At 43.7% G+C, this 14,236-nt stretch overlaps 1 protein-coding gene across 1 annotated transcript in view; it reads right to left on the reverse strand.

Annotated features, from left to right (window-relative positions):
- The window catches only part of MEIS1 (Meis homeobox 1), a 113,070-nt gene that overhangs the window by 24,246 nt on the left and 74,588 nt on the right, over window positions 1–14,236 (reverse strand). The window contains exon 7 of the mRNA XM_074150753.1: window positions 1,908–1,984. Within this exon, the coding sequence (XP_074006854.1) occupies window positions 1,908–1,984 (77 nt within the window). The remainder of the gene's footprint in view (window positions 1–1,907; window positions 1,985–14,236) is intronic.

The following is a 14,236-nucleotide window of genomic DNA, read 5'->3' on the forward strand; positions in this document are numbered from 1 at the left end:
CAAGGCAGCACAGGCTTGCTCCACCCCTCATTAAATAAGACCCCTGACGAACGTCACACAGCTTCCCAACTGGCCAAAGCGCCCATAGTTAAACTGAAGGACAACCATATAAATTAGGTTATCACCTGGATGAAGGTTGGAGGACCTAAAGCTGAAGCAAACACTCATTTTTCCAGGCTGAGCCAAAATACCTGAGGTTATGTTTCCTTAGAAGACGCATTTTACGTTTAGTGCCTTTTATTCCTCCGTTTAAAAGTAAGTATCTTGGAAGCATACTTTACATACACTAAGTATTTGGCATTTTCCTTTATTCAGTGTCTTAAAGGGCTTCAAAAAATTGATCTCCCAGGGCTGCTGTGGGGTCACAGAAATTGATAACCCTTACAAGCTATGCTTATGTGAGCCCGCCTGTGTCTCCCAGATAGTGCACTTTGTAAATTAATCCTCCAAAGGCAAATATATTGTAAGTAGCTTGTTATCTCTAAAGTACTAAATTGAAGAATACACGGGATTATATTGACAGAAATTACATTTTCTGTAATGGGGTTTAATATATCTGAAATCTCTCCCATAGGCTCTTACTCTCTGTAAGAGAGGAGGGTTTGTTAATGTAGGTGCAATGGACATCAAGACCAAATTTATTCACTAAAATGGATTAGGCCATGTAATCAGAGCTTCAGTAATATTAATCTCTGACACTTATTGAACGGAAAAAAAATACTTTTGTCTGCAAACTGGCATTCCTCCCTCCCTTTTCCCCAGCAGGCTCGCTGTTTGCCTTGGCCATTTTCTGGGTATTACTTCAAAGAGGATAAGGTTTCCCATCATAAACACTAATCTAAAAATATTAGGACAATTAATTAGATACACTTAGTTTTACAAGGTATTAGATTGCAATACACTTCAAATGCGACACTTATTCTGGGATAGTGGGAAAAACCTGCATTTCGATGCAGTAACAAAGGGTAATAAATCAAACTTTTTTTTTTTAAGGGTTCGCTGTTGTGTTTTTATACTTAAATCATGAGTAATTTTCACTGGTTGCCTTCACCACGTTCCAGACAGTTAGCAACCTGAAATCCACTGCAGAAACAGCACGGATCCTGATTTCCTTGAAACAAATCACCACCACAACAGATCAGGGGCTCCAGCCACCCTTAGCTGGAATAAATAAATAAAATCGCTCCACACTGTACTTCAGAAACAGATTGTCCTCAAAAAAACCAGATTGTCCTCAAAGCACATTCAAGCTTTCAAAAAGTGGACTTTTAAAACGAACCAGTAAAGAGATAGAAGGATGTCAGTCAACAAGGAAAACCCCGCTAACAACATTAAAAAAAAGCATGACAGCAGCCCAAAATAACATTACACTCTGCAGAAACGGGGTCAATTGCCCCCTTTTTTCACCCAACAACTCAACCTCTTCCCCGAATGAAGTTCATAGAGTCATACAGAATCATAGAATGGTTAGAGTTGGAAGGGACCTTAAAGATCATCGAGTTCCAACCCCCCTGCCATGGGCAGGGACACCTCCACTAGAGCAGGTTGCTCAAAGCCCCATCCAGCCTGGCCTTAAACACTTCCAGGGATGGGGCAGCCACAACTTCCCTGGGCAACCTGTTCCAGTGCGGCTTTCTATGGAAGAAGACACGTTCTCAGCTAGAAGGATGGCTGGTACCCAAATGCGAACGTACCAAAATCCGCCCAAGCGACGGGAAAATAAATAGGGCTCGTTTTCTGCAGTAGCAAACCTCCTAGTTCCCATAACTGAAACCACTCAACGCTTTTTGCATCGATAAACTGCTGGAGGGGGAAGCGGACAAAGGCAAAGGTGTGTCCTCAAAAATGCAAAGCGTTCGCCGGAGGGTGCCCGCGGCCGTATAGAAACACTGAGGAAAATTACTTACCAGTTGTTCACTTGAAGTATAGTGAGCCCTGTGTCTTGTGCCAACTGCTTTTTCTGTTCTTCTGAAGGGTAAGGGTGCTGTAAGACACCAAAATAAATATATAGATTTAAAACAGTGCTTTTTTGGGTCTACTTTTTATTTTAAATTAAAAAAAAAAAAACAAACGAAAAACATTAAAAAACCCCACAAAAAACAACCCAAAACCAGAAGCGTGACATCTATTATTTAAAGGTGAAAATGCTGAGGTGTGTCACTCTTTTATAATTATTAATGGGCTACTACATCACTTAATTAATGGCAGTAAAAGACAAGCCAATTATAAAGATTAGTGAAGTGGAGAAATAACTGCTTAGGATACTGGCAGTACCTTGATACTCAAGAAGGATATTTGTTGCATTAGCTGAAAGTTTTTGCACTTGTCTCAAATGACCGATTAGAGTCAAATCACAGCTGGTTTGGGTTTGGTTTTTTGGGGTTTTTTTTCTGTATTTCACAGAACAATTCATGAATGCGATAAAGTGTTTCTCTGGAAAACTAAAACACGACGATGTTTTCTGAGCTAGTGAAGACAAATCTCGCCCGTGCCCCAAAATAATTTGCAAATAAGATCAGCATCCTGAACATAAACAAACGCCTGGGTTTTGAACACAGGCCAACGCAAGGTCAATGATCAGCACATTTTTGCCTGACATTAACATAGCTGTGCTGCACTAATCCTAAGAGACAGAAAATAAATACTGCTTTAATTGAAGATAATGTTAAAATTCAATCATAAGTTCAGTTTCTTGTGAGAACTTGATTGCTTTCTCAGAAAATTCGCTTCTGCATGAATACAGATTGCTTAACAAATCGACAGGAAAGACCACATCCAAGGTTGAAATTTAGAAATATCATTTCTGTCTTTCCCTATGTGTAAAAAAAGTCACTGTCATCCCAAAAGGAAACGGCCAAACACTGCAATTGTCACAATTCCTAGGAAAAACCCTGTTTTGAGGATCCGGCTCGGCTTCTAACCTGGACACCCAAGTCTCAGTACACATCGGATTCAGACCTGGGCTGCTGCAAAGTACTTAATAACATTTCAATAAAGATAATTTGATATACCTGGTGAGCCCTATCCCCATATCCCATTTAGCAGCCGGTTGTCACAAACTATTTGCTGTTATACACGCATCCATGTCATTTCCTCCCCGAAACATTCTCATATTCTTTGGATGCATTCGGTGTGATATTACACCAGATGTAAACTGAAACCCTGTAAAGCGTAAGAATTTAAAACCTCGTAAAATTTGGCAATCTTATTGGTATCGTAACTATTTAGCGGATTTTATATATTCTTGTAAACAGCATCATCTGACATCTAACGGCTATGTTACATGCCTGCCTCACCCCACTTTACCAAAAATAGGAATTTTTGTTCTGACCCTGGCAACTTCCCTTTGCCCAATGTGCCCATTTCAAAGCCCACCGCTGTGGCCATCAGCCCCAAAAGACACATTTTCCCCCCCAAAACAGGGGAACTTCCTGTTCTTTTAAAAATCCTGTTGCTTGAAGGTAAGCCCACAGACAACCTGCACACTTCTGAACCACCCCCCGTATTTTCTGCATGTACGTGAAACCGCTCCAGAAATGCAACATGGAAGACACAGGGAAGGGGATTTTATTCTTTTTTCTTTTTTTTTTTTTTCAGCTAATTTGAATTTTACACATGCAGAAAATGTAGCACGACTTTTATAGTCCGTCTTGCATACAGGTTCATCCACAACAAACACTCATGCTTGACTTATGTCCATCTATCTCAACACGTTTTGCTTTTCTTCAAAAAAAAAAACCCTACAGAGATGATTTGTAACATTTTCATCTTTATAGCTTACTTCCCATTTCATTACTTTGCTATCAAGCAAGAACAAAATTATTCTTTTTTTTTTTTCCTTATTTCACTTTGCCACCTTACATGTGATCTAGTTTTAAGTAATTGAACAAACTGTGTCTAATTTCATGCAGCAAGCAATAATTACTAGACAGCCTCTAGCTATTGGAATTGAGAACTCTGTCTCCATTAAGCAATTTTCAATTGTTCTGGATTTTTTTCCAAATAGACAAGACTGGATAAAATTAGCCACCAGAATAATACAGTCACTGTAAAAATAATTGCTTTAAAAGTCCCAAACCCTGAATTCCTCAAACTGTGGTATGTTTAAGGTCATCTGATTTTATTTTTTTTTTTTTCATAGCCTAGCACAGCATAAACTTTTAATTTCATGATAAATCTATAATTGCCATAATCACATGACAGCCAGGACTTCACGTAGCTAATCCCTCTTAGCTAAAGGTTCACAATGTGGCAGGCTTATTTAACTATGACTCGGTGCGGTTTAAAATCATCTTAAACGCTGGGCATCCTTATTATATAAGCTTTCCGTGGCTCGTACGACTTGTTCCTTTGTAGGCTTAAAAAAAAAAAAAATAAAAAAGAATAAAAATGACTTGACAAAGAATCAGCATGCCACAGGCTAGGTTGCTATAAAAACATTCAAAGCCTTGTTGCATTCCCACCCACAGGGCTAGGAAGGCCCGGGCTATGGGCAAAGGCAGACATCGCATTGCGAGAGAGAGAGAGAGAGAGAGAAAGGGGGGGAAACCCTGAGAACTGCCATTTTATGAAGAAATTCAGTCGAAAACGTGTGCTGGTGGTCTTTATTTCACCCGTGCGAGAACGACAGGTGCCTTCCCAAAGCTTTCTAATGGTTGTTTAAAGGGATAAAGACACATGCACAGAGACATGTTTATATATATTTGCAGATATATGTGTATTATATTTGCGTGTATATGTATAAAGTATATTAAAAATATATTAAAATATATATATATCTTGGTCAAATGGTTTAGTCCCATGAGGAGCAGGAAGTTGGACTTGGTGATCCTTATGGGTCCCTTTCAACTTGAGATATTCTATGAGTCTATGAAATATATAAAGATATCTAGATATATAAATATATATGGAAGCGCGTGTCTGAAAACACTGCACTGACTCCAGTTGATAAGTCCACCTATCACTCTGGATCACTTTGGGATATCAAAGCAAATTGTACCACTGTTCAATAAACAGTGACTTGAGACCTTTACTTTGTTGTGTACATTAGCTCCTACCATTATCTCTTAAAAGCTTTAATTATTTGCAAACAATTGATCAAGATGGGAACTGGAGAAAAAGAGAACGTGGGACCACCGGGAGAGCTGCAATGCATTAGGAGAGCAAACAGAATTACCTTTAGGTCTTATAATCAGAATTAACGATTGGGACCGTACACGGGGCAGCGCGAGAAGCTGTAACGCTCTTGCTGGAGTGTTTTCCATTTGATCTGCATTAACACCTCGAGTGAAAGCCATAAAACGGTGATTACAGATGGGAAGGCTGACCCTCCTTCCCAGAACCAGCCCCGCTCGTGTGTACTGGAAGGCTGCAGACAGGCTTTCTTGCCAAGGCCAGAGGAAAAGGTGCAAAACCAAGGGAGAAAGTGTGTGTGCGGGGGAAGTAGGAAGCAGGCAGGTTAAAAAAAAGAAAAAAAAAAAAAAAGGAAGAATTATTATTTGAAAGAATAAGGCAGAGAACAGATAAGGGACTCTGAACCTGGCTCCGGTATTTTCTGATCACATCGGCTGCCGCTACAGCACCACAGAGCAGCATCCACCAAATGGTATGAGACCAAATGCTTTTTCCCTTCCCATAAATCTCGAGCTGAAATGCGGATTGTTTGGCACCATTAATGTGTTTTTGAGGCTCTGTGGTATTACTTTTAATAATGACTTAGTACAGAAAGTGATTGCTTAATAACACCATCAAAGTCTGCATGCAAATGAAAATTATCCCTGGGGGATTTGCCCAGGGTAATACGAACAGTTAAGGAACATTTGAAAAGGTAAAAATAACTATGCAAAATATGAGTCAGAGCAGTCGTTTTAGCAGTAACAAAGAAATCAAAGTGACAGAGAGAAAAACGTAACTTTCCATCATATTCTCTCGTCACTGTTTTATGAATAGTATTTAGAGAGTAGCAGTCTTAATAAAAGCCCTTTTTTAATGCAGCTGAGATAATTTTTAGCAAAACAAACAATAAGACTTTTTTTTCTTTTTTTTTTTTTTTTACCACCTTTGACTACAGCCGGTGGGTAAAGTCTCCGGTAGATACAGATGGAAAGCATCCAAGTTTGTCTCCTAATGATACCCCTTGTCCAAATGTACTTCTTTCCTCACATTTTCCACCCCGGGCCGCAAATGCTGGATGCCAGGACAGACAGCGACAGGCTTTATCTTATCTGCAACCCGCTATCAATAATGCTCCCTCCCCTCTCTGCCTTGCCCACCGTAGCAGTGCATCGTAATCGTGGCAAAAAAAAAATAAAAAATACAAAAATAATCCTGGCCGGAGCTCACCGCTGAGATGAGGGGAGGCAAACCCATCCCTTCTCACTGATCCCCTCCCCTCCACGGATTTCCAGTTTCTCTTGGCACCCCGCTGCCTCCACACCGGCACCGCCAGCACAGGGGCAGGAGTGATGCCCAAGGAAAAGGTTGCACGCTAGGTTACAAGGACACGGTGGCAACCATCCAGCGTCCCCCCCACCTTATCACTGACCATGCTGGGAAGACCAACTCAGAAGCCCTTTTATCCCCCCTTCCTCCAACCCTCTGCTGCCTCCAGAGCTCCGCATGTTGCGTCAAGGCGAGATGACCTTGAGCTAAACTCTGGTAGGTGATGGAGAGAAACTACTTCCCCCCGCCCCGCCCCCCCCCGAAATTATGCCCTCAGTCTATTAGCTGTTTTCTAACCTCAAAATAAAAAGAAAAATAAAAAAAAAAAAACAACACTATGATTTTCATGTTTCTGAAGAGCAACATAGCCTACGCCTAACTCAGCAACCAGACGGAAGCCCAAGGTCTGGCGCTCCTGTGCCGCGCTGCACGTCGGATTTATGCCAAACTCTAAATCCTTGCTTTCCCCGGGCTTGCCCAGGGTTAGCTAAGGCGGTGGTGCAGCCCTTTGGGTCCCTCCCCTTCCCCTACCTCGTCTGGGTTTGCATTTGAACTGTTTACATTAGCGATCAAGTTGATCTACCACTTTTTTTTTTTTTTTTTTTTTTTTTTAATATCCATAATGCTCTCCTATTGTCCCTCAGCTTTATGAATTAGTTTTACTGTTGCGGTGAATGCTTTTTTTGTCTCCCGACTGCACATTATCAAAGGGACACTTTGTGCCTGCCATTTGCATTACAAAAGCCGTGCACGGTGTAGCCGAAGAACAGAGCCTGAATTTATAGCAGTTGAGTCCCGGATCCTCACACATGTTGGCCTCCCAAAGAATAACTGGGGAGGAGAGTGGGGGGTGGTGGTGTCCCACATTTGCAAAGTAGCCAAAAACCAGTTGGATCGCTTTCCCTGAAGTCACAAGATTGCAACCTGCTTCCCTCCTCAGCCGCCAGCACGTTTAGGGGGAGTGATAAAGGAAAACCTCGCGGGTTGTGCGGGCTGCGTGGACCAGTCTCTAGACCATCCCCGCATCCTGCTTTTATATTCAGGCTGTAAAAAGTTGCCAACTTGAGGTGAGCCGCTGGGGCTGGGTGGGCGAGAGAAGAAAAGAAAATCAACTCGGAAGCTGCAAACTCCATCCCCTTTATCCCACGGGACTGGCTTGCACGTCGGAGGAAATACTCAACACCGGGAAGGAAGTTGTTTTATTAGAAATGCATCTACGCGGCTGGGGGGTGGAGGGGGAAAGGCCTGTGCAAAGTTTGCACAGTCTTTTCCTTGGCTGAGAGCAGTGAGTCAGCCTGATAATGCTGTTGAAGTGTGAGCTGGCTTTGGCATTTAAAACTCCTCGGTGCTTTTTCAGCCCAGCAAGAAAACGCACTCCATATGACACGGTCCCGCCGCAGACAAAGCCAGCCTTTTCCTCTTTCAAAAGAAAATATTTCCTCAAGTTATTCTAATAGTTTAATATCCCCCGCAGTAAGGCTTTTTTTTTTTTTTTTCGTAGAGTTACTGTTAATAAATCCTGGTGCCGCCCGAGTTACTGAACTGCAAACTACGGACATGGTACCAACAGGCGTGCTCGGTCCCGTAGAGTTAAAAACGCCTCGGAATATTTAAGGTGACAAGATGCTGCATCCCTGTATCTCTACGGCGAGGCCGCTACGCTGCCGCTCCACTGCTGGCATCAGCCAAATCCTTGGAGATGGGGCTCTGGGACACTGCCCGTGACCTCCCCTCACAAAGGTTTCACAGGCTGCTTTGGCAACCCTGCCAGAAAATAGAAGGTGAGGAAAGGAGGCAGAATCCAACTCTCCTCAGGCAAACACAGGGTGTAAAACACAGAGCCAACAGCCCAGAAGTTTTAACATCTGAACCTGTGTTCACGGCGCAACTGGATTAAACAGGGCTTGGGTTGGTTTTGAAGGGAAGGGGGTGTGTGTGGCAGAGAGGTTTTATTTGCAGAGGCTTATGAGGGGGGAAAAGAGGTACTGGCAACAGCGCCACTTTTTAATGAAGGAGTTGTGCCGGGGGGAAAAAAACGCTCTGTGCTTCTCTTTTTTTTCCCCCGCTTGCCCTTTTGTAAATAATTTTCTTGCAAGAGTTGTCTGTGAACAAGTTTTGGCACTCGCTAACATAAATATCCTTTCCAAGGCTGATGGAGAGACATGGTATGGCTTGGGATGCGCTGCCAATACTTCTCTGGTGGCCCCATCAAATTATTCATAATGCAAGCACTCATTAAGGGAAAAAAGTTCAGATCATCCCTTGCACAGGATATTACAGAAGTCAGAAAATGGAAAAACTTTTTAACTCATCTAATCCGTCCCCTGGCTGCGACAATATTATTCCTTCCATACCATATATTATTACCCACTGCCTTTTCCAGTTGAGCTTTAGCTAGTCCAAGCCATGGTGCTCCTGCTATTTCCTCTTGGAGACACTCTGATAGACCTCAGTGTTTGGAGCTTACCCTGGCTCTCACCAGCTTCCAGTTGAAGCTGAGTCTATGCAGACACTCCCACGCCATACCCGGGTAATGGAGCGGAGCTTTTCCCATGTTAAACATTCCTTTAGTGTATGTGCGCACAGAAACACACACACACAGTGCTTGCACACACACGTTAATTTCTCTTAATGCACTTAAGAAGTGGGTTTTTTGCTCTAGCATCAAGATTATTTGCGCTAATGTGGCATGGGCGAGGCACCTTCCCATCCCCTGCCCCGTTTCTCTATTTTTTCTATTTTTTTTTTCTCCAGCAACAGCCTAAAAATAACCAAGGACAGGGTAATTAAATGAAAAATCGCATCCAAAAAAATCAGGATAATTCTCTTCATCACAGCACACGGCCGAAAACAATGAGATATCACGTGCAAGCGACACCGAAGGAATCGAGGAAATGCATCAACCAACTTCCAACCCCATTGGAGCTAAAAATCCACATCCTTGAAACCCAGCTTTTCAGTTAAGCTGGCGTCTTTACCAGGTGACGGCAGCAAGGCAGGAAGGTGAACCTCAGCCTTTCCTAGGTGAGGGGCTTTGGGGAAGGAAGAAAAATACCCCCGTCCCCAGCCCGCTAAAGGAAATCCCGGCTACCTGATAACTCCACAAAAGCCCTGCTGTTGTTTTTGGAGCCAGCCTAAAACAGATTAGCTCAGGTAAACATCTCCGAACCAGAAGCCTTTTCTCAGCAATAAGTCACTGTCCTTATCTACCTCCAATGACTTTCTAAACAGGTGGGCTGGGAAATAACTCCGCAACTGCTGGGAATCGCCGGTGCCGGTGGTTGTAATCCCACAGGAGCTAAGCCGAAAGCTTTTATTTGTGCTTTCTGCCCTCTTTCTCAGGCTGCCTTCGGAACGCCAGCAGCTCCCTCCGTGAGCGGGGGTTAAAAACACCCCCCCCTCCAAACCCACCTCCCCTGGAGTGACCAGGGCGATGGAGGGCTGCTGTATTCAGCAAGGTCCCTAATACCAACCGCGGGCTTGAGGAGGGAGGAGGAGCTTTAGGTGGGTTTCCTGGGGTGACAGCACCCTTGGGAGCAGCCACCAGGCAATTTGGGAAGCCTCCTGCCGGGAGCACGGCCGCCTTTTCTCACGGAGGGACCAAGAGCAACCACCGTGTCGAGGTGCCAACCTCCAATGCCAAGACCCGGGGGGGCGGGGTGGTTTACATTCGAACATCTTCTATTTGGGAAAAAACAAAAACAAAACCAAAACCACAACAAACCACCACCGAGGAAGGAAACTAAAAGATAAAGCTGCTGTTTTGCAACACCGCTTTGTTGGCATGGAAAGTCCTTGAACAGATGCCCCGTCTACCATTAAATATTCACAACTTATCCTTGTAAAAGAATTCAACTTATAAGCAAAACCGCAATGTGTTCTTCATAAAATAAAATTTAAAAAAAAAAGAAAAAAAAAAAAGATGCATTTAAAGATTCACTAAATGAGGAAGGAAAAGAAAAGAAAAAAAGCAACCCCAAGCCAGTGAAACACCGCCACTCTCGGAAGAAGCAGAGACTCTTGGAAGTAGTGCGCATTCTCTGGTGCTAATTTTCCCACTTAAATTACAGTGATGCTGTAGCCTCATCTCATTAGAGATCATTGTCCCCAGTAGACAGTTGTGTTTATGGGGGATTCTTGCTGTTCCACACCTGCTGCTCAGGTTGCTACGTGATAAAGCCTGCATACAAACAGCAGTCTTGAGGTTGCTGGACTGCAACTGATGAGCCCAGGCTAATTCAGGGGTGATTATGTAGTTTACTGGACCACTAAACCTCTTTAAGCTTGTAATTACTGCCTATTTGAGTAAAGAACATTCAAAAGCAATTCACTGCATCATGCCTGCCACAGCTGGAAGCAGGCTGCCAGCAGTCTGCGGGGACATTAAAATCTGCGGGGACGGGGATTGGAGCGCAGCTCGTAGGCACCAGCGGCGGCCAAGTGTGCTCACATTCCAGCTCACCTTCTCTGACCAGCCGTGCTATTAAAGGTGCCATGAAAACTATAGAAAAAGCAATAAAGATGACAAAGAACGGGGCATAATTGAAAGAACTGCATTTTAATGACTCTCCCCTTCCCCCCGCTTCCCCCCACCTCCTCTTCCCTCGCCCCTTATATTGGCTAAAAAAAATAAAAAAATAAAAAACCTAAGCCTTTTTGTCATGAGAAGGGAAGGGAAAGAAAAGGCCTTTTGCACAAGGGGAAACACACTGCGCTGCTGCGAGCGTTTCTTGAAAGTCAGGGGCTTTCCTCATGTTTGGAAGTTTTAGGAAGAATAAGTTTACTGGCAAAGTGAATACAGAGTAAGTCTGATGATGCATTTGGCAGCAACGTTGATGCGGAGGCACTGTGATCACTGGATCTTGATTAAATCCTCCTCACCAAGGCTTCACGAAACCCTCCAAGAGTATCTCCAGACCTGGACCCCTCTCCCCACCGCATCGCTTGCAAGAACCAAGAAATGCCCCAAATCACCGCTCCTCAACACAACTCCACCCCGTGCAGTGACACAACAGCCAGGCACAGGTCCCTACTATCGAGATGAGAAATAATTGGGAGCCTTTGGGAGCAGGGTCTGAGGGGAGAAGAGCAATTGAAATGGGCAGAAAGGGTGGTAATGGGAGTTTTCACAAGTGAGTAAACTCAAGTCCGGAGAGGAGGCGGCGTCGGTGTGACTGGGAGCTTCGAGGAGGTGGCAGGGTCCTCAGAGCCACTCCACGCCACCGTCTCCCTGCTATTATAACCACCACGTGTGAGGTCTGCGGGGATGGCCCTAACGAGCCGCCCGATTAACGAACTGCACGAAATGTCCTTTAGAGCCTCACAGGACATTTGGAGACCCAGAACTCATCGGTGGCATTTCCTTGTCCCAGTAGCAACTGCTGGGAGTGGGGAAGAAAGCAAAAATAAACAAGGAAAATAAAATAAACTGTTGCTATCGATACAATTAACCCTGGACTGAAGGTAAATTTAAGAGATGGGGCCTTTTTCTCTCCTCGTCTAATAAATTGCCTTGTTTTAAAAAACAGGGGCATCTTGTCTGTAGTATTAATCTCACTATACATCTAGAGAGTGAAAGGAGGGGAAAAAAAAAAGCCATGCATGTGTGAGCATGCCACAACAAACATCAGCTTTTAAAGGAGAATATAAAAGCATTTGGGAAGTTTATTCTTAAAAAGCATGTAAATTCCCAGCCACAACAATCCTCCAACTAACCCCTTTCGAGCTCCAAAGAGCCACGGGCTTATATGTTATCCAGCCATCACTCTTATTAATATTCATTAGGTGGGTCTACTTGCATTTTCATAAGCTGCCAAGGTGGCAAAAGAAACAATCAGAATTCTTTAACACACAGGCATTATCAATTCAACATCTGCCAAATAGGAGCGCCTACAGATCTGAGGCTGAAATTCAAATGCAATTTACCTGGGCTGGAGCTGGGCTTCGCTTCCCCAACACCCAGCAAGCTATTTCAGGCACTCCCCTTTTATCTGTCCCAGCTTTTACATCCCTGGAAGTTCCCTCTCCATTATTTTTACCTTCAAAACCAGTGTCCCTCATAAATTACCTCCGCCGTACCTCACCTCTAATGAGTTCCCTTCTGCCAAAATAGCCCGCGTTCAGTAAGAGCGCATCTATGACTAATAAGGCCAAGTTTTAACTCGGTAAACTTGACTAAGCAATTCTGCTTTCTGACTAGAGAATTCATTTATCTACACCCATTTAGCATGTGAAATCCCTTTGACTGGCTTCAGGGTGCAGACCTGTGCAGAAATACAGACTTTCTGACCAGCCTGGGCTAAAATTTAACTCCGAGGGATGAATTAAGAAGTCTCCAAAAGAAAACAACTGCTCTAATTAATTATTTACCCTACGTAGCAAAGAGACCTGGCTGATAATGCTAATGAATTTAAGAATAAAACAGACATGCATTCCCAGGATGATATTTATATGCACAAGGACGTGCACCAAAAAAAGGGCGATTTACGTCTCCTGAGAGCTGGGAAAATGCACATCCCAATTCTCCCCCAATTCTCCAGATTTAACCCTAAATTTACATGCCTTTGCCCACCAGTCACTGTATATTGATTCCTGTCTTTATAAAGACCTCATTAAAAAGGCCTGGACAGTCTCCAGGATGTGACTCTTCCCTTTTGGCAACCTTGCTTGGACCGAGAGGGTTCCCCCCCTAAAAAATAACCTTTTCCCTCACCAAAGTCGATGCAGCTCTCTACCAATTTTGCCTGGCTGTCAAAAAAAAGCCTTCAAAGACCACTGTATCCTCCCTCACGGAGGGTCAGCGGGACCAAATTTTGCATTTCAGTGGGAATATTCATGGAGCAAGGTGCTTGCTGGGGCTCAGCATTGGCCTATACTGGGGGAGACGAGCCCAGAAATGGCAAAGCTACAGCAAACTCAGCCAAAGCCTGGAGTGCCTAAAGGATACATCCTCATCTTTCTAAGCCAAGACCCTCAGTGGGTGTCTTCTACAGGAGGATGGATGGATGGATGGATGGATGGATGGATAGATGAGGTCAGGACAGGGATTTTTGAAAGGGGCTCGTCAAAAACCCAAAACGAGTCAGCTACAAGAAAGCAGTGCACACCCCAACCCTAACCTGAGTGTCCCCTCTGTCCTCTCCTGCCTCGTCTCCTTCAAGGTCTGAGGACACCAAGCACCACGCACATGTGGGTGCCTCTACAGGTATTCCCATAAAACAGCCAATCAACATGGAATCATAGAATCGTCTCGGTTGGAGGAGACCTTTAAGATCATCGAGTCCAACCATCAATGTAACACTGCCAAGTCCACCACTAGACCATGTCCCTCAACACCACGTCTGCCCATCTTTTAAATACCTCCAGGGATGGCAACTCCACCACTTCCTTGCTCCAACCTTTGATGACCCTTTTGGCGAAGAAATTTTTCCTAATATCCATCCTAAACCTCCCCTGGGGAGGCAATTTGGAAGCAAAAGTGTTGAGATGGCATGTCACTTTCAGCACATGTATGATGTGATGGCCATTAATAATTTGTGAGGATAATAACATATAATCAATTAATTTTCTCAGTATCAAGTTTATAATCCCCCTTTCTGCTTCCCCCTCCTTTCTGAACAAAATTCCACATTTCTTTTAGAAAGACCTATATGAAAGTAGCTAAAGACCAAAAAAATGTCACCACTAACAAGTCATAAAGTAAGAAAAACAGACCAGGCACATTTGATCTTGTTCTATACATGACCCTTTCTAAGATGACTGCTCCAATTAAAATAAAAAAAAAAAAAGTTGAATT

Source organism: Numenius arquata, chromosome 7 (assembly GCF_964106895.1).
Source record: "Numenius arquata chromosome 7, bNumArq3.hap1.1, whole genome shotgun sequence".
NCBI classification, from domain to species: Eukaryota; Metazoa; Chordata; class Aves; order Charadriiformes; family Scolopacidae; genus Numenius; species Numenius arquata.